This window comes from Phyllopteryx taeniolatus, chromosome 7, assembly GCF_024500385.1.
Source record: "Phyllopteryx taeniolatus isolate TA_2022b chromosome 7, UOR_Ptae_1.2, whole genome shotgun sequence".
In the NCBI taxonomy this organism is placed as follows: domain Eukaryota; kingdom Metazoa; phylum Chordata; class Actinopteri; order Syngnathiformes; family Syngnathidae; genus Phyllopteryx; species Phyllopteryx taeniolatus.
The window spans coordinates 23,320,693-23,347,482 of record NC_084508.1 but is presented as its reverse complement, the minus strand read 5'-3'; the positions used below and the strand labels follow the sequence as shown (position 1 = coordinate 23,347,482).

At 40.9% G+C, this 26,790-nt stretch overlaps 1 protein-coding gene across 2 annotated transcripts in view; it reads right to left on the bottom strand.

Annotated features, from left to right (window-relative positions):
* The window catches only part of p3h2 (prolyl 3-hydroxylase 2), a 67,350-nt gene that overhangs the window by 13,354 nt on the left and 27,206 nt on the right, over positions 1 to 26,790 (bottom strand). For both annotated transcript variants that reach the window (XM_061778773.1, XM_061778771.1), the window contains 3 exons: positions 6,540 to 6,701; positions 4,092 to 4,281; positions 408 to 539 (listed from right to left, as the gene is read on the bottom strand). In XM_061778773.1, coding sequence (XP_061634757.1) covers positions 408 to 539; positions 4,092 to 4,281; positions 6,540 to 6,701 — 484 coding nt within the window. The remainder of the gene's footprint in view (positions 1 to 407; positions 540 to 4,091; positions 4,282 to 6,539; positions 6,702 to 26,790) is intronic.

The window sequence follows — 26,790 nt, the reverse complement described above, 5'->3', positions numbered from 1 at the left end:
CGTGTTGGTAATTTCATGGACCAGCACACACCAGCACATTTAAAAGAGGGACATCTGCACTGTTGTGGACGTGCTCACAGCCAACTCCTGTCCGAAAAGCGGCTCTAAACTGCATTAATTAATATTAGAAGAAACTGAATCTTTTTTGGTTTTTCGCTAAAGTTAAGACTTGGTAATATGAATATGAACATAATCATGCTTTGCTGTTTTGTCACTTGTTTAAATGGTCAGGCTGGATGCACTATTTAAACAGCAGGTAATATAGTAATTAGATACAGCATGACTCCTTGTAAATGTCTGTGAGACAGATTTCATTGCTAATGGAAAATTATGTTTCACATGTTCTAAAAATACAAAACAGATTTGAGTTCATGAAGTATTTAAGAAGATAAACTTAATGGACTCACTCTGGAAGTAGGTGAACTGGAGGTAGTCATAGTGCTGCGGCAAGTAGTTTTCCATGGGCGACAGGCGGCCCGGCCGGGTGGCGAGATCTCGGACGCACTCGTGCTCACAGTGCAGTACCTGAGTGAAGTGATCTATAATGCCATAGGTTTTTAATCAGTTTGAAATAACTTTAAAGAGAGGCACTTCTTTTTGGGGACAGTGGCAGTCAAACACACTTTCTTCCAAAACAATGGTTCTGGAAAACAGTGAAAATAATGGAACAATTAATATTACTTTGTACAGGTGATCCATCCATGTATTCTCTACTGCGCTTGTTCCCATTGAGGTAAACATTTTTTATTATTTTATTATTCGTTGTCACGTAAATGTATAAAGAAGTTTACCACTGTAAAACACAATAAATCACAATCAAAACAATAAAACGTGATGACGCATTGGGCCAAATGTATAATTGCCTGCAAAAAGTCTGAAGATTTCCTCAATTTGAGTCAACATAACAAAGCAGATACTATTGTTTCCTTTGTTTTTTCATTATAGTTGCAGTGACACTGGTGGGTGGTCTGTGGCTAATTCAGTTTTCCCCACAGCCATTAACACTGCTGAGATCATCTGTGTGATGTCAGCAAATCTCATAACACACAGGCCCAAAATGATTAATTGCTTGTTTGCATTTCACCAAGGAAAACTGAGCCTGATGCTTTGATAAACACGGAGTCATCGCCCCCAGTGAAATGCGCTAATTGGCCAAGAGACATCCGATAGGTTTGAGGAGTGTCAGGTGAACATAAAACATGGAAAACAGATACTAGCATGGGAATGAGAGACCTGGAAGGAAAGCCATGTAGTCTGTCATGTTGCTCTGCATGGAGTAGCCTTTACACATTTAGTGAAGATATATTTACTGGGCCACAACATTTGGTACACTTTCACAATATAAAGAGCTCCAATACAAGTGATCTGTCAATATGTCTGTAGTTTTGATTTAGACTTTGTTTAGAGTTACTCAATTAAAATATTTATATTAAATTACATTAATCATTTGTGGCTGACTGGGCAGTAGTCCAGGGTGCACTTCACTTACACAAAGTCAGTTTTACACCATGATACTGCTAAAATTTAAATATATTTTGAATGACGACCTCTATGACAGTGTTCACCAAAATTGAACAGTATGAAACAAAATTTGTAATATTACTTTAGATACAGTCCATAAGCTTTTAACATTCTTCAGGTTATGATTTGTTTGTTAATCTTTTTTTAAGATGGTCTGTGGGGATAAAACGTGTATCATCACATCACATTATTCCCTGTTAGTGATCAGGCTTGATCGAATAGCGTTAATTCAGTGCTCTTTTTGAGTCTTTGTGTCTTGGTAATGACAAACTTGCTTGTTGACCTTTTTGGGAGGATAGCAAATATATCACTTCCTCAGGTCGAGGCCTGAGAGGAAAACGAGCACAGTGGGTGATTGCTGCTTGACTGTTGTGAATGATCACTCAGTGCAGCTGGAGGCTTAATTCAGCCCCCATTGTTGTCGTCTGTTCAGTCTCCTGTTCAGTCTCAGGAGCACACATAAACTGTACATAAATTGTGTCCAGAAACGTGCAGTGGTTGTGAAGCAACTAAATTTCTGGGACATACTGAAAAAAAACCACACCAAAAAAAAAAAAATTAATTAAAAAAAAAAAAAAACACAAAATAGGCTAAGTTTTTCCTCTTGTACTCAACAAATTTTTTTGAAAACATATTGCACGGTATTACACTCCAAGTCACACAATAAAATAAATATTGCAACTAACATCTTCCTCCAAGAGTGGAATTAAAAATAATCTTCTGATTGTAAATCAAACAAATTCCATCCAACAATTAGCTACAGTATGTTTGGGACTCACATGTCCAAACAAGGAACACTCGTCAGTGATTAAGCTGGCGGTACTGCACACAAGCCACCCCCTTTTCCACTGATTACTGTCAACACAAACACGCAGTGGCCTTTCGCTCTGATTATATTTATTATAACCAGTGTGATTTGATAGCGCTCTAACTGCAGCTGTGTTGTATGAAGGAAGGGAGTGCTTTAGAATGTAAACTAAACCCCCCAAAAATATTGAGTGTATCAAATCTCTACACACTCGAAAGAACAATTCTGATCATACAAAGAAAATAATATTCAGTTTTGAACGCGCTATTGATTTAACAATGCGTTTAGAATTGTGGAAGTGTGGAAAGGCACTGCATCGCACTGAGAGGGGTTTCTACTATTTTGCCACTCTAAGGTAATAAAAATATTAGAAATGATTCAGAACGAGGCAATATGATTCTCCATTACGTCAACATTTCAAGATTAATACGCAATTCAAATAAACTAATTGTTATTGTAAAGACACAATTGTAGATACAGCTCTTGTAATGGATCTCAAGCGAATGTGCAGGAGTGTTTAAATGTTGTGGTCTGTAGGTGTATAATTTGGGATTCAATATTATTAAAGGGGTAACTTTGAAATGTAATTTTCATTCTGCAAATACACTGTGCTGTGCTGTACAGTGAGATCACATTACTGTCTTTCAGCCTTTGACTCAGTGCCAAGTGACATCCAGAGCCAAGCCACTGCCAGGCAGATTTGATCACTAGTGAGCACAAAGAGTGTTGTTTGGCCTTGTCTGAGCCTCCCCGGGCTCTTTCAGCACAACAAAGCCTAGCTCAGGCTCAGTCACGATAGGTTGATAAAAAAATGCTTCAAGCTTAAACTCAACAGTCGCATTGCTTTCATGTTAGACAGATGAGGACTCATCAGAATCATCGCTTTGGAAACCGCTATCCAAAGGACAAAAACACCCTACAAAACCACTACTGTAAACACAAGCAACACAAGTACAATTTTGAAACATACAGGATGTCATAAAAGGAAAAAAACTCTCACAGTCATCTACAGTGGACCCCCCCCAGAACTCGAATTGTTCAACAGATGAATATTTCAGAATTGTCCATACAATTTCGGGGAAAATATCCTGCAAAGGTCAAAGTGCAATTTAGAATCTGAATAAAATTTGGAAGAGACAAAGCAGCATGGCATCGAAATGCCGAAATGTATATCCTTTTTAAAGTGGTATCAGTGTTAACAAGCCAAAGAGGCAAATTTGGATAGCACTAATCAATAGGTAAATTTTTGTTGTTGTTGTATCATTGCCAAAAACTGTGGTCAAAAGTTTGCTCATGTTTTATTACAGCAAAAGTGACAGCATTTTCTTATAACGCTATGCTAAAATGGAAGTTAAAACTTTACCCTTACGGTATTCAAGTGTTTCGGTGGCCAAAGTTCGACCCCGTGAATGTTTAACAGTGATGTACATTTCATTATTTCTTATTCGGAAAGTATTTCAAAATTAGAGTAATCCGACTAAAGTGAAGGTCAAACTGTTTCCTGGAGCGAATTGTGTTCAAGCCAACCTGTATCTAAGTTTAAAAGAGCAAAATACCACAGAACCTGTATCAATTGACATGGACTAGCTTCATTGTTTGTTGTGTGTCAGATAAGATTAAAAATAAATTGGATCGAGACTGCATGTGCACCAGGGGGTCAAACATAACAGTCGATTCAATTTGTTAATTCTAATGTTCCAATAAGTGGTGGCTTCCATTGAAATATCTGTGTGTGCAAATTTGTCAATTTGTCGGTTCTTACCTGAAATCACTTCATATAGACTGTAACGGTAGTGAACGTGATCGTGGCCTTCAAACTGCTGTGGCCCCTGACACAGGGTCCTGCACTCCACATCGGCTTTGTAGTACTCCGCCAGAGCCTCCTCGAAGAGAAGGCTGGCCCCCAAGTAGTCGTCTTGTTCGTATAAGCTCATTGCCGCACTAAAGGAGCGCTGCAATGGAGTCAAAGAGTAAAACTGAACATATTAAAATAGCCCGGGTGTTTCTCTCTGTCAGTGTCAATAAGAGAACAATAAATGCAACCTACAACCATCCATCCATTCATCCATCCATTTTCTGAGCCACTCCTCCTCATTGGGGGCGCGGGCGTGCTGGATATCCCAGCTATCATCGGGCAGGAGGCGGGGTACATCCTGAACTGGTTCCCAGCCAATCGCAGGGCACATACAAACAAGCAACCATTCACACTCACATTCACACCTAAGGGCAATTTAGAGTTGTCAATGAACCTGTCATGCATGTTTTTGGGATGTGGGAGGAAACCGGAGTGCCCGGAGAAAACCCACGCAGGCACGGGGAGAACATGCACACTCCACACAGGCGGGGCCGGGGATTGAACCCCCGTCCTCAGAACTGTGAGGCAGACGCTCTAACCAGTCGTCCACCGTGCTGCCAACCTACAACCAGTTCATTAAAAAAAAAAAAAAAAAAAAAAGTCCTCTGGCACACAAGACTGTAGAAGAATTGATCCTTGTGTTTTAAATATAAACAGAAACAGAGTTTCGGGGGAAGAAAGCCAAAGCATACAAAAATGAGAACCACATTTTAAATATTAACGTAGCATCAATGTAATGGCACAGAGAAGATCTGCTTACACTGGCATTATAACATGAGTTTTAGAGTAAAAGCCATTAAAACCATGACATTACAGTGGTCAGATTTGCTCCATGTGGGGTGGTAGTAACTCAGAGCTGCTTGAGGCTGCAGCAGAACATATACAAATGTGGGAGAGGGGTAAGAGAGGGTGAAAGATTATCACTGAAGCAGCACAAAAAGAATTCCCTGCTTTTCAGTGTGCAAAACCTAACCACAAACAGCACAAAGAATTTCCAGTCATTTCACTGTAAGGCCCATTAACATAAAGAGCCCTTCGTCCACCGACTACTTTTCCCCTTATGCGAAGCAGAGAAAGGAAAAACAATGATCAGGATTCATGGTGACGGGTAGTGAAGTGTTGCAGTAAGAGAAATCGTCTGAAATTCGCTGCCACAAATCACAAACATGTCTCGATGCACTTTTCCACTCCACAGTAGCGACCCGACTTGGATTGACTCAGCTCTAGTCTCTTCGGTTTGGAGTGGTCAGTTTTCCACTTCCAAATAGTACCACAGAAAACTTTGAAAACCACGTTGCATTGAACGCATCTGTATGTACGAGACACGCTAACAGACAAAAACAATGGACCAGAAGTAGGGTCTCATGTATTTACTTCCCAGAATGTGACCACTTGCCACAGGAAGAAGACAAATTGTATTCGAGAGAATATTGAGGGCAGAAACATGGACTGGACATGGACAAAGTCGAGTCTGTGGAGTATAATTTTGCAGCATCCAGAGCTAAGCACAGCAACAGGGTAAGTTAATGCTAATTCATGTCATTTCTAGCTATGTAAAATGTTGACCAGCAGGGGTTTAGGTCACTTGGAATCGCAGCTGACCAGCTAGTACAAATTGTGCCAAGTTTTAGCTGGACAAGCATGAATAGTACTGTATACAGAGTCATGATGAGCCGAGTAGGTGCCGAGCAGTGGAGAGAAAGTGCACTGGTCATGATGTAAACTATCGCATTAATAACAGTGAAATTATAACTCAAGGTTCAAAATCAGATAACAGTTGGGCTTAACAGGTAACATATACTGTACATTAAAATCTTAAGAAATTATAATTATAGAGTATTCTTTAAAGTATCATTAATACCTGAAAAAAAATTAGAACGCAGCAAGATTGGCCATCTTGTGGCAAACTCTTAATACTGATGTGTGAACCGCTACTATTCAGAGAGGATAGGGCCCGGGCCCTGCCACAAATAATGAAAATCTGCCAGTAATTTATGCTCCCCTGAAAAAGGCTTGGAATTGCCTGTAGATGCCACAACATGGCAGCAGATTTGCTGCCATCTTGCTGGTATTACCACTTCTGTCCAAATGACGCCACTCAAATCACTTCAACAGTTCATTGGCACCAAGATGCCACCAAATGGTAGCAAAGCAATAATGGTATTGCGTTGGCTTGAGCACAAAAAAAAAAAAAAAAAAAAAAAAGGCAAATTCACTAATATTGAACCGCAAATATCCTGAGATTCACTGTACTCTAAATGAAGGGGTCTTTGTTTCTGACAAAAAGTGACTTGAAGTTAGGCCCGCACGAAGGGTGACAGGAAAAAACACAGATCTAAATATCTTCTCCCTTACCTGGTGAGGTCGAGCTTCTCGGTCCACAAAGTGATCCTCTGATCCCCTGTCCATCCCCTGTCCATCTTTGTACTGCTCCAGGTTATGACTCATCTCCACGTGTTCTGGATTGGCTTGGAAGTAGGTATGAGCTGCAGCTGCCGCTTTGTCTGGCTGTTTCAGCTAGAGGAGAACAGAGATGAGACATGTCATTACATTATCAAGATGCTTGTCTTCAATTGACAGAAATTGACATTTTAATAAGATGAATAGAAACGATATAATGTCCATCTCATCAATGAATACAAACACCTTACCTTGCACGTTTTTGGTACCATCCTGGTGACAAAGTGGTACAGTGATTTTCTTTCCCATTGTAATAAGGACACTCTTACTGTAGCTCCCTAATAAACTATTACATTCCTAAAGCAAGTGGGCCTATACCTAAAGGAAGAAATATTTTTGTGGCAGTGAAAGACATCTGCTCCCAGCAGAGAACAAATCTGTTCAAATAAAAAAAAGTAAACTAAAAGACACAGGTTCTGAACTAAACATTTATTAGAACTGGAGCCAATCTTTCATCTCTTAAGAATTTAAACAATTTGCATTTATTTAGCGCCAAGCTTTAAATTATTTTATTCATGCAAACCAGGTTTAGACCCAAAAATTATGTCCCAATATTTCCGCACCAGTAAATAAAATCAATTAAGCCTTTTTTTAACACTGTGGAGCATTTTCTCAATTTTACTTGCTTTTACGAACAAACAAGAACAGAAAAAGTTTTTTTTTTTTTTTCCTTGCCAATCTGATACACTATATGGCCAACTGTATTAACATTAAGATAATTTGGCCCGCCCAAAAACATTTTGAGACTGTAAAACTAAAATGTACGGTATACATATATTTTTTCATGGTTAAAGATTCGAGATATCGTCATCACTGTGTAAAAGTGAAGATTTCATGTGAAGCCCTATAGAAAGATTGTGACGGAATACAGACAGAAGCAGACGCGATTGGACACAAAGCAGCCACATTAACTGGCTGCATTGCACAAACACATGATTCCATCTGTTGAAATCCTTCAAGTTGATGACAGGTACAAAACTATACTCATACTCTCATCTGACAGCTGGGCTTGGATCAAAATAACAGGATGGTTTACAATCATGTACTGGTAGAAAATGAGCTACAGTTGAACTTACACGACTGGAAAACAAGGACAAGAGAGAGCTTTGTATTTTCTGTGGAGCAACAGTTGAGTAAACTATTTATGATTTAGGATTCTCCCCACAAACAACCAGCTAATTAAAGACTGAGTCCCTTTGCAAAACAGATCAACAATTTCATGTGAGAAAAATACCCAGCTGGATATGCTTGCTTGGCCCTGAAAGGCCCACAACTGAGATGATGTCAGTTGCATTCCTGGCCAGGTCGCTTCAAGGGAGCTATGAGGAGATACAGTGTGGTTGATATTCCATCAAAGAAAGACCTCCATTGAATAGATAAGATGACCCTTTCTAACTGCTGGTTTACCATCCTTTTCTGTGTCCCTGCAAGCCTGTGTGCTCAAGATAATCAAACAACTCGACACCACTATCTACTCAACTGTTTACATGTTTTGTATGGAGTCAAAACAGGGATCTTTTTCATGAATGTGATGAAGACAACAGTGAGGAGGTCACTCACATCCTCTTTCTTCCTAAACCCAACTCTTCAAAGACCACCTGGCTCAAGGCTTTGGGTCCAGCTAGGGGTGAAAGATCTAATAGTCTAGTACACCAACCTAGTACAAACACAGCTGTGGGCCTTCTGTCATATCTTTTGTCTTAAGCCAACACCCGGATGAATCATGAACATGATGCACGATGGTCACAGTACAGTACCCAGTATTCATTAAATACTGAGTACATAACAAATGCAACCACAGTGGCCTAAATCAAGTGCCTGGTGGTTCCATACTGACTTATGCAACATCTATATGTACTGTAGCTCTATGGAAAAGGAAACTGGTCTGGTGAATAGACTCAACCCCAATCAAGACCGATAGGATATTTTGGAACAAGTACCGCACAATCTCACACATACCGAAATGAGGAAAGGTCCTAAAACAATATAAGCCCAGGATTTTGTTTACTGTATAATACCTAGCTGTAATAGTTATTGTCAAGGTTACAAAAAAGAAAACCTATGATGTGACCCTGACTGTGGACCTTAAATATCCAGTGGTACACTTGGCAATGAAGAATCCCTAAATATGATATTGGAGTATGTATTTGGGAAGAAATTGAGTTTGGAATGTATGGTATTCCAGGGACTTGCAATATGTTATGACAGCAATTCTGGAGGGTTATGGTGGTGTTACATTGGAAATTTGGTTTGGCTATTTGTCTGTGCTTGTAGATTGTGCTCATCAAATAGTCTGTTTTCAAAGGAATGCCACATTGCTAAAATAACACCTCAAGTAGAATGCTTATGAACCAAATCCTTCAAATTGGACAATCATTGTATGTAACTAAACCTTAAACATATGTTTGAATGTCAATCACAGCAACATTCTACCACTGCCAAGGAACGAAAACAAGTCTTTAAACACATTTCATACCATGTGAGTAAATTTTTTCCTTTACCGATATTTGAAAGGAGTATCTAAAGGTGAAAGACTTCCACTCAGTAACTCAGTACTCATTTTGCCCTTCTGCGAAAGAGCAACCTGTGTCAGAAGTGGTGGACCGCCCTGCAGCTATGAGAAAAGAACTCGAAGTACGCAGTGTGTTGCCAAACCTCAGGGCTCCCGCTTGATTTAGTGCTATACAAATATGTCTGGACTGACGCCATCAATCAAATCAATGATCAAATTGTATGTATGTACAGATCCTTTCCAAAAAAAAATTATATCATGGAAAAGTTTATTTATTTCCATAATTCCATTCAAAAAGTTAAACTTTCATTGATTATAGATTCTGGGCCCACAATTGAAACCATTTCAAGTATTTATTTGTTTATTTTTACATAATTTGGGCTTCCAGCTCATAAAACCCACAAAATCAGGAATTTAAAACATTAGAAAACTGTGAAGAAATCACCATTTACTTCTCAGTTTTTGTAGAAAAACCCCCCAAAGAAATTAGGGTCACATTAAATCAATCAAAATATGGTACTTTCAAAACAATATGTTAATCTTCAATACTTGGTTGGGAATCCCTTTGCTTTAATCACTGCCTCGTTGCGCTGTGGTATTGAGGCAATCAGCCTGTGGCATTGCTTGATGCTGCTGTAAGTTCTTTGTCTTTGGGTCTGGTGCTTATAGATTCTCAGTGGGGTTTAGATCCGGCGGGTTGGCTGGCCAGTCAAGCACTGTGATGGCATGGGCATCAAATCAGGTTTTGGTGCTTCTGGCAGTATGGGCAAGGGCCAGGTCCTGCTGGAAAATTAAATCTGCATCTTCGTACAGATCCTCAGCAGAAGGAATCATGAAGTCCTCTAAAACATTCTGGTAGACTGTTGCGGTGACCTTGGATTTAACAAAGCAGAGTTTACCAACACCTACACTGGACATTGCACCCCAAATCATGACTGACTGTGGATATTTCACACCGGATCTCAAGCAGCTTGGGTTCTGTTCTTCCTCCAAACCCTCGGACCTTGATTCCCGAATGAAAGGCACACTGTACTTTAATCAGAAAAGAGGAACATTTACCACTGGCCAACAGTTCAGTCCTTCTTCTATGTTGGCTCAGGCTCAGAAGTGGCTTGACCCGAGGAACCCGACAGTTGGAGCCCATCTTCCGGATGCTTCTGAATGTGGTGTTTTTTGAAGCTGTGACTCCCGCCTCCTTCAACTCTTTCTGGACTTTCTGCTAGATTCTTGAATCTTCTCTGTTTGATAACCCACTGAAGCCCACGGTCAGCTCTTTTGCTGGTGCATCTTCTCCTGCCACATTTTGTCCTTCCACTAGACTTTCCATTGATCTGCTTGTACACAGCACTCTGGCAACAGCCAGCCTCCTTAGCTATGAACTTTTGTGGCTTACCCTTCCTATGGAGGGTATCAATTATGGTCTTCTGGCCAGTTGTCAAGTCTGCAGTCTTCCCCATATTGAACCCAACTGAGGCAATTTAACCAAACTGAAGCAATTTAATGACCCCTGGGGAAACCTGTGCAGGTGCTTTGAGTTTAGGATGTGATGAGTGTGTGACACTCAGTTTAAAACATTTATGGGCTTCAAATTTTGGGTTGATTTCTTCACCGTATTCAAATTCTTTGAATTCCTGATTTCGTGGGTTAAATTATCTGGAATCCCAAATTATCCAAAAAGTAAACAAATAAATACTTAAAATTGTTCAAATTATGGGTCCTGAATCTATAAAAGTTTTACTTTTTGAATGGTATTATGGAAATAAATAAACTTCTCCATGATATTCAAACTTTTTGGAAAGGGTCTGTATATGTACTGTATGTATGCATGTGATGTCAAAAGCATCCAATAAAGGTTTCTTATGAGAGTTTGCAAGGATTTATATCTGCTGCAATAAATCAGAATCAGATGTGAAGATTAGACCACACCGCATTTTCTCCTGAACAGTATCTCCGACGTCCTGGGACAGGTCTAAACAGATTAACATATTCCATGTACAGTGCTTGTCTGATCGTCCCGCTTAACCCCAAGTCAATACTCACAGGCCTACAACAGGCTCATTTCACTTCAACCTATGACGACTACAACATACATGTATTCCTGTATTTATGATTCTAGTACCTCACCCCTGATTGGAATAAGCTGTTGCCTGAGGGTGTGGCTGGCCTGGGCAACCATGGACACTTTTCTATTTAGTCATAGTGAAACTAGTTCAGACATTACCTGTTCTGAATGATCAGCTCCCTTATGTGTCTGGTGCTCTAGTGTTCTGGTTCAAATGAACTGACTTTTGTGCAGGTGCTGGATGTCACTTCCTACTCACTGCTCTTCACAATCATACTATAACTGACTGGTGACTATTCCCAGGTAGAGTCAGTTCCTGCTCTGATCCTGAATAGGATAAGCAGTGTAAAAATGGATGGATGTTTTGAATGCAGTGTCTGTGTTGAGACAGTGACTTTTGCTGGAAGGAAACTATCTACAGGCCAGTCAAATACATGCAAATGTCAACAACATAACTTTCAAAGGTTAATTTTATTAAACCCCCTAAAAAGTTGCAGTAACTAATTACTGTCTCGGACCTAAATTAGCATATGGACTCATTGCATGCAATACAGCAGAAAACATCTGTGAGCACAACACCCTTATGAAGGTTTATAAGGCCAGAGAGGGGGTTGATTCAACAGTTCAGGAATGTTCTACAGTCGAACGTTCACATTACAGCAAACGCCTTATTACTGCAGATGTAGACCCCGGTATTTGTATACTTTGTTAGACAGAAGCATTTAGGTGATTAAAAGTTATGTTGAGGCCATCACTCTGCTGGCAAAACAAAACATTTATTGAGCGCTAAGCACACAACTTTTGCTACCAAGTAGCAGCATCCTATTGTAAACAAACCCTTAAAACAAGTTACAAATATTCCCAAACATTTTGGAGTGGAACAAAACATCTTTGTAGCTACTTAAGGTGTTATAATGGGAAGAATATTAACTCTTCTATTAGTGAGTTACTGCGGCTATGCTAATATTTGCGTCCTGAGAGGACCTCTTTCAGGGGAATTCGTCACCAAGAGCTTACCTCCAAAATAGGCATGTCAACAACTTAATAGCAGTCTGTGGCTGAGGGCTGAACTATGATTGCAGATGTACAGTATTTGAAGTTCAGACATTCCAACTCTTTATAAAGATGAGATGAGATTTATGATAGGAGGGTGCAACAGGGGAAATTTGTGAGTTTAAAAATGTTTTACATGACAAATATATGATCATATCAGCTTCTTGTGTCAGACAGCAACAAATCACACAGGGGATAAAATATCTGAATCAAAAAGAGAAATGTAATTGTTCTATTTCTTATGTGTTGTTGACTTAACATATAGCAATAGCTATGCATTTGCGTAACTAATGAATAAATTGTTGTCGTGTTTATTTTATCAACAACAGTGCCACGGCCAATGTTAGAAGCTAATAAATGGTTATTTTCTTACAAGAAACTGTTTTAAAAAAAAAAGCCTGAGATGTGAATTTCTAACACACAATAACAATGTTAAGAATAATGACCTTGAAAAAGTAAAATCACTTTTCCACCTCATAAGACTGGGGAAACTACGGTAGCTTGAAAACACGGTGCTTGTGAAATGTTTTCACAGATACAGAAAGTGCAAGAATTACCCTGTTCAAACCTTTATGTGAATTCTTACTTCCAAAAACAGTTTGAATTTGAACAGAGACCACAAGAACATTTTCTTTTCTCTTAGGTCTAAGAATTTTAGGCTTCTTTATTTGGGTAAAGTTTGACTTGCATTGTTATTTCTCAAAGCAACGTATGAAATGATTGCTTTGGCCACGACTTGAATTACATTGCATAACTACAGTAAACGAAACTCAATAGAACACTCTTCAATGGAGTCTTTATATGGTTTCTACCACTGAGGTCCAACTTTGACAGGCTGACTTAAATGTGGTCTAAAAAACATAAAAAAACAGTTTGACAAAAACGTTTGACAGATAATTTGTTCAGGTTTCATGTGCCCCATTTAGTGTATTACAGGCCAGTACAGTAGCAGCTATGCTTGGCACCAATACTTGGCAACAGTAGGTGGCATGAAGGTCACACTAAAGTAACATTTGTCTCAATGGCTGGTCTCCCATTTCATATGCACACAACGAGCACTTTGGTGATTCATGGAAAATTCCTTGAAGAATGGAAAAAAAAATTTCATGTTGGAACCACTGCACCCTAAAATATTACCACTCCTGTCAAGATAATATATTTTTGCAAATGCACCATTATGTGTCAGTGCAAACTGACAGAAGTCAAGGGCAACACAATGAATTTGCCATGCTGACTGGACAGGAAATAAATGAACGTTTTCCATTTTGCTCCTTTAACTTCATTAATTGAGCAGCTGCTTTAGTGCATGCTTTTTCTATTCACATAATATCTTTATTATTCACTCAAGTTGTGGATAGGTCTCCTCTAATCTTTGGCTAAACACGCCAGCGAAGGGTTTGTTTTTTTCTCTACCAGATCAAATACAACTTGAACAGATGATAAGGTAGCCTATATGTCTTCCATGCACGCAAGGAAACATGTTCTACACACATGGGGGGGGCCTCTAAAGTGCTTTTGGTGATGTCATGGGGGAAAGCTGTCTGCCCACGTGTCCTCCCATCACACCGCCCTTTCCTCTAATCTGTCCATTACCGCTGACAGCTCTGCACAGTGGCCTCTTTCTGTATGTCTTGTCCCCACCCTGGATCACAGTATTCCATCTATAAGGTCATGCCTAAGGAACTTCTGGAAAAGGCCTCACCGCTGTCGCCAGTAGAAAGCCTCTTTCATTAGACCAGGAAGACACACGAAGCATGACTAGCCCACGCTCCTTCCATGAGTGGGTTCAATCGTTTATCCTTTCTTTAAATCCCTGGCTGGCAGACATAGGATGTAGGCTGTCCAGTGAATAATGTATCAAACAGCAGACAAGAATCTGAGAAGTATGGAACTGCTGGCTTTGAGTAAGGGGTAAAGGAATGAATACACATGTTCTATATGGACAAAAGTATTGCGACTAAATTTATTGCAGAATATAGTCCAAACCTGACTGACTTCATGAATTAATTAAGATGGTATTAGCTTTAGCATTAGGCACCATTTGCAAAACACTAATATACTGCCCTAATAGTATAGCTTGAGAGTTACTCCCTCATGATGCATTTACCATGAAAGCATCATAATGATAATGATGATAGATGAAGTGATGATTCACGCTTAACTTCTCAACTTCTTCTCTACAGTCTAGGTGCCTGACTGAAATAACACAACAATAGACACTATTCAACAAAAAAAAAGAGAATTAATAAGGGGAACACGGTGGACGACTGGTTAGAGTGTCAGCCTCACAGTTCTGACGTCCGGGGTTCAATCCCCGGCCCCGCCTGTGTGGAGTTTGCATGTTCTCCCCGTGCCTGCGTGGGTTTTCTCCGGGCACTTCGGTTTCCTCCCACATCCCAAAAACATGCATGGTAGGTAATTGACAACTCTGAATTGCCCGTAGGTGTGAATGTGAGTGCGAATGGTTGTTTGTTTGTATGTGCCCTGCAATTGGCTGGCAACCAGTTCAGGGTGTACCCTGCCTCCTGCCTGATGATAGCTGGGATAGGCTCCAGCACGCCCGCGACCCTAGTGAGGAGAAGGGGCTCAGAAAATGGATGGATGGATGAATTGTCATTCAACTCTAAATTTTTCATTTAACTTAGTAAGCCAATCTTTTTTTGTTTTGTTTGCTATAAAATAATTTTTTGTTTTAAACTGTATGCATCTATTTGATGAGAGGGTCAGTTTTTGCCCCACTGTACAAAGCTAGGTCGATAAATGCAGCCTTGGATGCGTTTGGCGTGGAAGAACCCTGACCTCAACCACATTAAACACTTTCAAGATGAACTAGGACAGATTGTGAGCCAGGACCTCTGACAAATATTCTTCAGGATGAATGGACAAATAAAATGCATCAGATAAACTCCTTTCCAAGAACAGTGGAAACTGTCCGTTGCAAAAGTGTGTCAACACTTTTTTCTATGTAGTATACTTGAGTGTGATCCCAGTTATTATGTTCACAACCATTATAAACCAATCTGCATCAAGCCACTTAAAATAAGGTGATTGTTTCACCATCTGTAGCTGACGTCATTTGGTGTAAGGGGAAATGGTTGCTTCCCCTCCATGTCCAATGACAGCTCATTTAAGCAGAAAGCGAGTTCACACTCAGGAAGAAAATGTTACGTTTTCCCAAAGCAAACTGACACCACATCAGCTACTGTATCCCTAGTCAAGCATCAGAGTCTTTACCATGTCTGATTGGGCTTCCTGGGCAGGTTGAGGGCCTTAAAAGGGAAGTTTTGTGTTGGAAACCTCAAAAAGGTGTGGGAATGTTTAAAGTAATGCAGACAGGGTGGAAAATAGGCCATAATGTCTTCCTGCCCCTTCAACCCTCTCACATTCTCTCCTGGAAAACAGTAACAAACACTCTTTTCTCCCAAGAACTTAAAAAAGGATCGGTTAGCCTGGCGTCTGATTTTGACGCTACTATTTGCTGATCCACAGCTGTTTCCTTTCACGTAAAGGTGTCCGTTCCTGGACTGGAAGTGAAAACACTCTGGCTCACAGTTGTGTTTTGTCTCTCTCACATTGCCTTAGATGAATGTATTTGTCAGAGGTGTATACAGAGTGGAAATGCAGCCCACACATGCAAACCCACAAATATTGACAAACAGGACCCTCTACATAGCTGAATATAAAGAACAGTTTGACATTTTGGGTAGTTCACATTTTCTCCTCTATGCTCAAACTTAATGGAAATGTATGGTCTTGTCGGAGGAAAGAAACTAGAAGTGTATTTCCCAAACCGTCTTCAGAATACATGCAGAAAAAGCCACAAATATTACCACCATCAAGGAGGATAACAGGAAACTAAGGCACAACATGAGGGGAATTCAGTTCTAAAAGGGACTGTCACTTTAGAGGGAAACATTTACAGGCTCTCTATGGGCTCTGAAGTCAAAGGTCTCACATGAGTGCGGGCTCACTAAGCCTCTCAGCTAGCCACACCAGCATGAGGTGGTGTGTAAATGCTAATTCTTAAGCAGACAAATGCACGCAAGGAGCAAAAAAGCCACACTGTGAATGTGTGTGTGAGTCAGTCAATATGCAGACAATGCCAGCATTCATACAGTCTCAGCTCTCACCCTTTGCGGCCCCATTCACCCACACATACCCCAGAGAAAAACAAAATGTATTTAATTTGTCTGGTGTGGCGCTGCGTTCATAAGACAAAAGTTGTTACACAATGTCTTTTCACAGTCAGAGTCAGATGACTTGTTTTTACTGTGGGAGGTATACATTTGACTACAGATGTACACAAACATCTTACTGGGTTTATTGCAATGTGAATATACAGTATACTATTTTGACAAAAGTATTCGCTCACCTGCCTTGGCTCACATATGATTTTAAGTGATATCACATTTTAAATCCATGTGGTATAATTAGGATCAGGATTTTTGGGGCCGATCACCGATCAGCGAGTTTAAAAAAAACGATAACCGATCACAAGATGGAGCAATGTCTATTTAAATGACCTGTTCATTTACTGTATATACTTGTGTACTTAATTGCTCAAAAAATTATATTTACAATAAATAATGTATCTTTGTTCATCTATTTATGCCAGTGAGGCATAGTGACAGACAGAACAAATGAATGGTCTTCTATTAGATGGTAGGAAGTACATAGAGTAATTAATGTATCCACTTTTTGTGAGATTTTTGTTTGTTGGTGTGCCGTGAGATTTTTCAATTGTAAAATATGTTCCTTGGCTCCATAAAGGTTGGAAATCACTGGTCTCGTCAGATCGTGTATTCTAATCAGTCAGGTCAAACCAACATTACATGACAGAAATAATGGGTGCTAACTTATTGTAATTAAATTACTTTATTCTAATTAAATTACTTCACATATACCGAAACTTTAGAGCATGACTCAACAGAACACCGGCATGTTTACATACAACTGTTAGTGCTAGCACTAGCTTGCTAGGCTACATAACGTTTTTGTTGCCTGCTTGCGAGCCGTATCGTATTAAAGGTACGTGAACATACTTCAAGCAAGCCTTAAACGAACGTCCTCTCCTCTCCTGAGCACCGGTGACCACCAACACACGTTTTTTCCCATTTTGTCCTTATAATACTGTCGGCGCGATCCACGCTTGTTGTTGTCGACACGGTAACGAGTGTATCCGGTTGCATTTGAGTTGACACGATAAAGCCCAATGATCGTAAAAAACGGGATGCGGTGGTATCGGAATACAAGATTTTATTGCAGTAGTCTGACATAGTGCAACCATGAAAGAGCAAATCTGTCTTGTAGTCTGATCCGGGCATTACGTGCTGTCTGTCTCAGACGGTTTGTCTGTCCCACACCGCCGACATGTTTTTTGTTTGCTTTTTTAACAACTTTATTGGCCGTCAGATATTTACAGTACGATGTAAAAAGACAGGCGACAAGGCTAAAAATAAACTAGCTTTTGGATTCAAATATACTGTGCACGATGGCGATGCGGAGTCAATGTCTATTGCGGAGCCGATCAATGACGTCATTGATCGGATCGGCGAATTATGACAATATAGCCGATCAGCCGATCAATTATCGGCCAATACCGATCAGGCCGATAAAAATCGGTGTAAAGTCTAGGTTTAATGTAATGTTGGTCTAACCTTTGCAGCTGTAACAGCTTCAACTCTTGTGGAAAGGCTTTCCAGGAGGTTTAGGAGTGGGTTTACGGGAATGTTTGCCCATTATTCCAGGGGTATGCTGTATTTGTGAGGTAACACACTGATGTTGGACGAGACTGCCTGGCTCACTGTCCACTCAAAATCAACCCAAAGGTGTTCTATCGGGTTGAGGGCAGGACTCTGTGGAGGCCAGTCAAGTTCATACATACCAAAGTCTCTCATCCATGTCTTTATGGACCTTGCTTTGTGCACCGGTGCACAGACATGTTGAAACAGGAAGGGGTATTCACCAAACTGTTTTTGACTGTCCCAAATCTCTTGGTATGCTGAAGCATTCAGAGTTCCTTTCACTGGAGCTCAGGGGCTAATATTTTGGACATTTCCAACTTTTTGGGAACAGTTTGGAGCTGGTCCCTCTCTCTTCCAACATGACTATGTATCAGTGCACAAATCAAGGTTCATAAAGACAAGAATGAGAGCGTTTGATGTGGATGAACTTAAGTGGCCTGCACAAACCCAGGCCTTCTCATCAAACATCTGTGGATAACCTCACAAATGCGCTTCTAGAAAAATAAATTCCCATAAACGCACTCCTAAACCTTGTGGAAAACTTTACCAGAAGAGTTTAAGATGTTATAACTACAGAGGGTGAACCAATGTCATATTAAACCCTATGGATTAGGAATGGGATGTCACTTAAATTCATATCTGAGCCAAGGCAGGTGAGCGAATACTTTTGACATTATAGTGTATAGCGGAAGCATGGGGACTAACACAATCTGTTGCTGGACCCTGCTGACTTCCCATTTGTTTGTATTTAGAAACACATTTTCCCATAGAAAATGATGGTAATATGTCAAAATATAAGACCTTTATTAACTGTGTAAGAAATTATAGAACCAACATTTTGACTGCAATGCAAATGTAAAAACAAGTTAACCATTATATGATGAAACTAAACTAAGACAACTCACCATTGATGATGTGTGACAGATGTGTTGTGTGTAAATGTGGAAACGGAGGCTTCCTTAAGGCAGGTAGACTTCATGCATTGCACTTTCAACATTCATAACTGTCATACATTAACCGCTATATGTTAAAATAATTAAAAAAAAAAAAAATCTAGTCACTTATGGTATAGTGGTTAATCTCCTGACTCCCATGGAGGCAGCGTGGGTTCAGTTCCCATTCAGCAACAGTGTGAGTGTGAGTGGGAATGGTTGTCTGTCTCTATATGTGCACTGCTGACTGGTGATCAGTCCGCAGTGCAGTCGACCTTACACACAAGCAGCTGAGATAAGTTCCAGCTTGCTGTGACTCTGAACAGGAGATCAGCAGAGGAAATGGATGGCTAGAGATCATGTGTATTGCACAGCGAGCAGGAGCTAACTGATTGTGCTGGTAGCGAACCTCTTTACATAAAGACAAAATGCAGCTCACTGTGTGCTGAGCAGCCAGGACAGGGACGGATTTCCTGTCTTAAAATAATTCAATTTAATTTCTTATGGGATTCTTTATATATTTTTGCTATCACTTGTACCATTCTGTGATGGGGTCACAAAAAAGGATGAAGAAAAAGCCACCATTGCTGATGTCAGCTGTTGGCCCCCTGAAGTTTTGTATGACTTTAACAGTTTTTTTTTATTTTTTTTTGTTTTTTGTTTTTAAACACACTGTCCATTTTCTATACCAGGTATTTGAGGGTTGCTCGGAGGTGGAGTCCTACCCAGCTGGCTTTAGGTGGAAGGCAGACTACAACCCGGACTGGTTGCCTGTCAATCACAGGCCATATTTAGACAAACACTCACACACTCACATTCAGACCATGACTGACTAGGTACTGAACCCAAGCTGCCTGCACAAAAGTTAGGTGACTCAACCACTACACCGTAGGTGACCCTTTTTTAGAAAATGTTGGACGAATTTAAAACTGTACAACTAAAGAGGCATTCGAATTTGAAGATTACGCTGTATATGGAGCAAAATACTGAACAATACAGCTGACCAATTAAGAGAAAATGCTAATACGAGAGCGAGTGAGTCAGCCTGTATGGCAGCTCTTCTCTTAAAGTGATATACAGTACTTGTGTCAGCAGACTTTTTCCAGATCACATCATGGAACGTTCGAGACTGAATATTGACTGAATATTTCCAGGTAAAACTTGTCAAAGTGGTGAGATCATGGCACTTCTGGGCATGACTCGAACAATCAGCTCATCGATAAACCCTGGAAGAGTAATCCTCCACCGTCCGAGTAAGGAGAAACATAAGTGTGAAGGGGGGGGGGGGGAATTACCTAAAGGAGAGAAGAATGCACCTCTAACGCTGCTGGTGGTATGTAAAAGAGACTAAGATACCCAGCATGAGAGACGCAATGACATACAGAGGGAGCAGAAGTCACCAGTAACAAGAGCCAACTCAATTGGGTTTAAAAATAAAATAGCATTTAAAGGCTCCCACGCTCACTCATGGCACCTCATCTCCTCATGCACTAAAGCAATGCACATGTTTATAGCTTATTTCACAAATGCTCATGGTGTTGAGCTCTCTGCATGGACCCTCCAGAACAAGGGTCTCAAAAGGACACAGGAGATACTCCCCTTGGTGGGGAACATTCTAGATAAAAGGGGCTTAATGGATGCAATGAAGAAGGAAAACAAAACAAAAAAACTAAAACTAAACCGTCAACTGCAGGAGACATGAAGTGGTTTTCATTCATCCAAACATTCCATGTGAAGACAAAAACCAAAAAGAGGAGAATACAGATTATACAGTATCTCTTATGTTTTTGTCCTTTTGTAATCCCTCAAATTCCCTATTAGAGCAACATAAAATATGTATGTTGCTTATTTTTCATTACTTTTTAATTCGCCCTCCAGACTGTGGGGGATGTTAGAGTTAGTCCATGAGCAAATGAGATTATTTTTCTTATTTCCTTGTAATTCAAGAGTACATCTATTGTTATTTTAAGATTGACCGCCACATTCACTTACTTAACATTAAATAAATCATTGTCCAATCAATTTAGAAAAGAATATCAGACTAATCTTTGTAAAAACGGAGACAAGTTGAAGGTCTTTGGTTTGAGAAGTGTTGATAGGGCTGAAGCTGTTACTGTGGACACACTATGAATCAACTAAGAGGTCTTTTGGCACATCTTATTTGGCTGTGACGGTAAAGAAATAACAGATTTATTGTACCTGCATTTGAACAGTAAAACACTTAAGTTATGATCTCGTTTGGAAGTTTTCTCAGACAGACGTGTTCTCCCTCTGGGACGCAGTTTGGAGAACCAGCCATGCTCGGGGGATCAACATGTGACGTCCTTTCAATTGGTCTTTTACACAAACTCACTAAGAATCAGGGCGTGTGGCCGTAAAGTAAAATGTTTTTGTTGGGTGGCAGGAGAGTGAGCAGTTATAAATCGACAAACGTACATTCAGACGTGAGGTGAGCTGCTTGCCATGAGGATGTTAATTACTAAAACAATGAAGAGGGAAATTGCCTTTAAAAGTATAACAGGCGTGAGCCTGGTTTGACAACTTCCTTTATCATATTTACATTGTCACATGGAAATTATTTACTGTGTTAAGGCGACATGAACTCATGTTGTATTGGTATGTCTCTTCTGTGACTTTTCTGCCAGTCCAATTAGCTTTGTTGTTTTAGTGACCTTCTTCATAGCAGGCCTTTAGATAGTGAAACAGCAAATAGTCGGACAGGTACAGTTAGCAGGAAAACAAGGAAAAATACAAAACCAATTTCCACAAAACTTTGTAGAGGGGTGGCACTTGGGCCAAAGATGAACCCAATAATTTTGGTGAGGAACAAGATAGATGTGCAGGGGCAGTCACTATAACATCAATGGAAATGTACACCTCCAGAATCAGATGGCATTGCAGAGACGCTTGACATCTTCCATGAGCCATGAAGTTGTCTGCTAACTAACAAATTGAGAAACAAACACAAATATGACTAGTAGACAGCACTCTTCTGATTGTCATTTGAGATACAGAATATATACCGTATTTTCACGACCATAAGGCGCACTTAAAAGTCTTAAAGATTCTCCCAAATGGACAGGGCGCCTTATAATGCGGCACACCTTATGTGTGTACCGAGTTCCAAAATCTGTAAATGCTGTTGTGTGACTTTGATGAGCGCGCCGCTTGACTGACTGGGAGCATTTCCTGCCGACACACTTATGTAGAGGAAAGGGGGACGTGACTGAGGACAGCATGCGGACGTTAAAGGGGGAAGCGTGCGCATGAAAAAGGACGATAAAAGGCACGCCCCCAGTATGTATATATTGGCTAAGGACCCCGGAAAATGGCACCTACGAAGAGACATGCTTACAAAGCACAGTTTAAACTGCAAGCTATCAGTTACGCGGAGGAACAAGATCAACGAATCCATGGTTCGCAAGTGGATGCCTGGGCTAAGGTATCTGCTTTGACTGTTGTCCGAGCTTTCGCGAAAGCCGGCATCATTGCTAAACAGCCCCCCGGCAACGAGACGGACTCCGACAATGACGAGAGGGAACCCAGCATGTTTGATGGCGAAATTGCCCAGATGTTAGAAAAAGATTAAGATTAAGACTTTGATGGATTTGTGGATGAGGATTGATAAAAAAAATAACGTGAGTACATTGTTAAATTCTTCAATAAAGTACAACCGAACTCAGTTTTGCTCCCGCTGCCTTTTTAAAAACATACACTAGCATGCATGCTACCGTATGTTTTAGCGTGCATGCATGCTACCGTATGTTCTAAGCTAGAGTATGTTTTACCATGCCTGCGCCCAATAATACGGTGCGCCTTATATATATGTTAAATACAAAAATAGACCCCGTAAGTGAGACTGCACCTTTTAATACGGGGCACCTTATGGTCGCGAAAATATGGTAATCATAAAAGCATTGCTAAAAATACTAATCGAAAGTTACGAATGTAACTACGTTCCATGAATCCAGGATGACCGCCAGAGGCGGTGTTTCAAATACCGGATGATCCCTCAATAGCACATGCGCAGGTCGAGATTTGAATAACAACAAAGTCACGTCACGTAGCGATGCCGCTCCTTAGCATACAGTATATAACCACGTGGCACCGGAAGTTAGGCTCTACCTAGATTGCCTAGTCAGTCCGGTCTCTGGTGAAGTCTAAGTCTGAAGGGATCATCCAAAGCTTGAGGCACAGCCTCTGGAGGTCAGGAGGGATGAAATGTTTTTTTAAATTATGTTTGCACAGTACAGTAAAAGTAAGCAAAACCTCCCTTGGTAAAAAAAAAAAAAAGACAACAATTCCACAACGAATCCAGCCAAAGTGGCACAATTATCAAATGTGACGCATCATTTAAAGGAGGTGCTGCAGCAAGCAGACAGCGGAAACCAACCAGGATATTTCAAATGACATTTGCCTGACATGTGGCTCTGCATCACCTACTGTCAGATCAGATCTGGACCGCACTCTGCCTGAACTGACATTGCATTCATCCACCTGGTCTGAAGCCAAAAGTTTAATGAGAACATGAAACAATGCAGCAGGGGAATCGGAGAAAACTAGAAATTCCTGGAGATGACACCACTGAACATCTGGAGTTTCTCAAGTATGCTAACATCCAAGTGAAGTAAGAGGATGAAAACACAGAGTGTAAATGATCAAACGAATTAGAAGGCAGATTAATTAGTTTTATCGACAATTTAACTTTTTAAAAACGGTTATGAATTTGCCTCATGGACTGATACAAACTCACAAAATGAAAACATGTTCCAAATAAAAAGCTAACTTATGCTCTGCCCACAAAAAAAATCTGCGGCAGACAAATGCATTCCAATGGGATGCAAATAATGCCGAAATAACGTACTGTAGAACAGAACCCAAGCTGCTTGAGGTCCAGTGTGAAATATCCACACTCAGTCATGATTTGCGGTGCAATGTGCAGTGCAGGTGTTGGCTTTCTGAAATCCAAGGTTACCGCAGTAGTCTACCAGAATGTTTTAGAGGACTTTGTGATTCCTTCTGCTGAAGATCTGTATGGAGATGTAGGTTTCCTCTTCCAGGACCTGGCTCCTGCCCAGACCGCCAGTCAACTCGCTGGATCTAAACCCCATTGAGACACTATGGGGTATTATTAAGAGGAAAATGAGGGGCACCAGACCCCCCCAAAAAAAGAACTGACAGCAAGCATCAAGGAAATCTGGGCTTCCATAACTCCCAGGCAATGCCACGGCGCATCGAGGCAGTGATTAAAGCAAAGGGATTCCCAACCAAGTATTGAAGATTAACATATTGTTTTGAAAGTACCATAGTTTGATTGATTTAATGTGACCCTAATTTCTTTCTTTATTTTCCTACAAAAACTGAGAAGTAAATGGTGATTTCTTCACAGTATTCACATTTTTGGAATTTATGACTTCGTGGGTTTTATGAGCTGGAATTCCAAATCATGTAAAAATAAACAAATAAATACTTGAAATTGTTTAAATTGTGGGCCCTGAATCTATAATCTATGAAAGTTTAACTTTTTGAATGGAATTATGGAAAGAAATAAACTTTACCATGATATTAAAATTTTTTGGAAAGGGCAGGCTTCCTATGTTGGCTCAGCCTCAGAAGTGGCTTGAACCCAGGAACCCGACAGTTGTAGCCCCTCTCCCGGATGTGTCTGAATGTGGTGGGGTTTTTTTAAGATGTGACTCCCGCCTCATTCAACTCTTTCTGGATCTCTGCTAGATTCTTGAATCTTCGCTGTTTGATAATCCGCTTAAGACCACGGTCATCTTGTTTGCTGGTGCATCTTCTCCTGCCACATTTTGTCCTTTCACTAGAGTTCCCATTGATATGCTTGGAACCAGCACTCTGTGAACAGCCAGCCTCCTTAGTTATGAAAGTTTGTGGCTTAACCAGATATGATATCATATATATATATATATTATATATATATATATATAATATCTATATATATATATATATATATATATATATATATATATATATATATATATAATATCTATATCTATATCTATATATATCAACCAGTTCAGGGTGTACCCTGCCTCCTGCTCGATGATAGCTGGGATAGGCTCCAAGCACGCCCGCGACCCTAGTGAGGAGAAGCGGCTCAGAAAATGGATGGATATATATACATATACATATACACACACACACACACACACACACATACACACACACACACACACACACTCGGGTCGCGGTGGCAGCAGCCTAAGCAGGGAAGCCCAGCCACTTCATCCAGCTCTTCCGGGGGGATCCCGAGGCGTTCCCAGGCCAGCCGAGAGACATAGTCTCTCCAGCTTGTCCTGGGTCGTCCCCGGGGTCTCCTCCCGATGGGACGCGCCCGGAACACCTCAACGGGGAGACGTCCGGGAGGCATCCGAATCAGATGCCCCAGCCACCTCATCCGGCTCCTCTCGATGTGGAAGAGCAGCGGCTCTACTCTGAGATCCTCCTTGATGACCGATCTTCTCACCCTCTCTCTAAGGGAGAGCCCGGACACCCTGCAGAGGAAACTCATTTCGGCCGCTTGTAACCGGGATCTTCTTCTTTCGGTCACGACCCACAGCTCGTGACCATAGGTGAGGGTAGGAACGTAGATTGACCGGTAAATCGAGAGTTTTGCCTTTCGGCTTAGCTCCTTCTTTACTACAACGGACTGATACAAAGTCTGCATCACTGCAGACGCAGCACCGATCCGCCTGTCCATCTCCCGTTCCATTCTTCCCTCACTCGTGAACAAGACCCCAAGATACTTGAACTCCTCCACTTGGGACAGGATTTCATCCCCGACCTGGAGAGGGCACGCCACCCTTTTCCGACTGAGGACCATGGTCTCAGATTTAGAGGTGCTGATTCTCATCTCAGCTGCTTCACACTCAGCTGTGAACTGCTCCAGTGAGAGTTGGAGGTCACGGCTTGATGAATCCAAAAAGCAGAGATGCAATACTGAGGCAACCAAACTGGAACCCCTCTACGCCTCGGCTGTGCCTAGAAATTCTGTCCATAAAAGTTATGAACATAATCGGTGACAAAGGGCAGCCTTAGCGGAGTCCAACCCTCACCGGAAACGAGTCCGACTTACTGCCGGATATGCGGACCAAACTCCGACTCCGGTCGTACAGGGACCGAACAGCCCGTATCAGGGGCTTCATCCTGGAGTGGATAGATAATGGCTGATTATGATGATGATGATGATATGTGAAGAGTGACTATCAGAACAGGTAAAAATTTGTTTGGTTTAATTCTAATCAGGGGCTTCTAAAAGGGAGTCTGGTCCTTTTATGAATATGGTTCCTGTTGCTGCTGTCACATTACACAAATGTAGCATCCTTGACACACAGCAAGCCAACAGGAATTCAGGACACACTCACATGTTCCCAAATACGCACACTTAGGCCCGCCGCACACCGAGTAATGCAGCCAAACCCGTTTGAACTGTCATGTAGCGTGCGGACCAGTATGCGGCTGAGCATCGGCCACAAGTTTAGCTGTGATTCAAACTGCTACAGCGCACTGGCGTTTGTAGTCTTTATATTTATGGTACACACTGCTTCGCCACATTGGTTAATGAAAGAAAAGGAAAAAAAAGTCGCATTTCATGTTTTATGAACTGAATGGGACACCGAAACAGTCTAACCGAACCATTTGGATAGTTTTCAAAAACTGCTCCACCCCTAATATATGCTGGATATAGAGTATGTATGTACATACATTATTAGTATTATGTAGTGTATGTATGTGTAGGGTTAGGAGTACTAATCCATAGCATTGCGTCCTCAGATGCAGATTGATTTTATGTTATGCGTCCCTGCTGACATCCCTGACG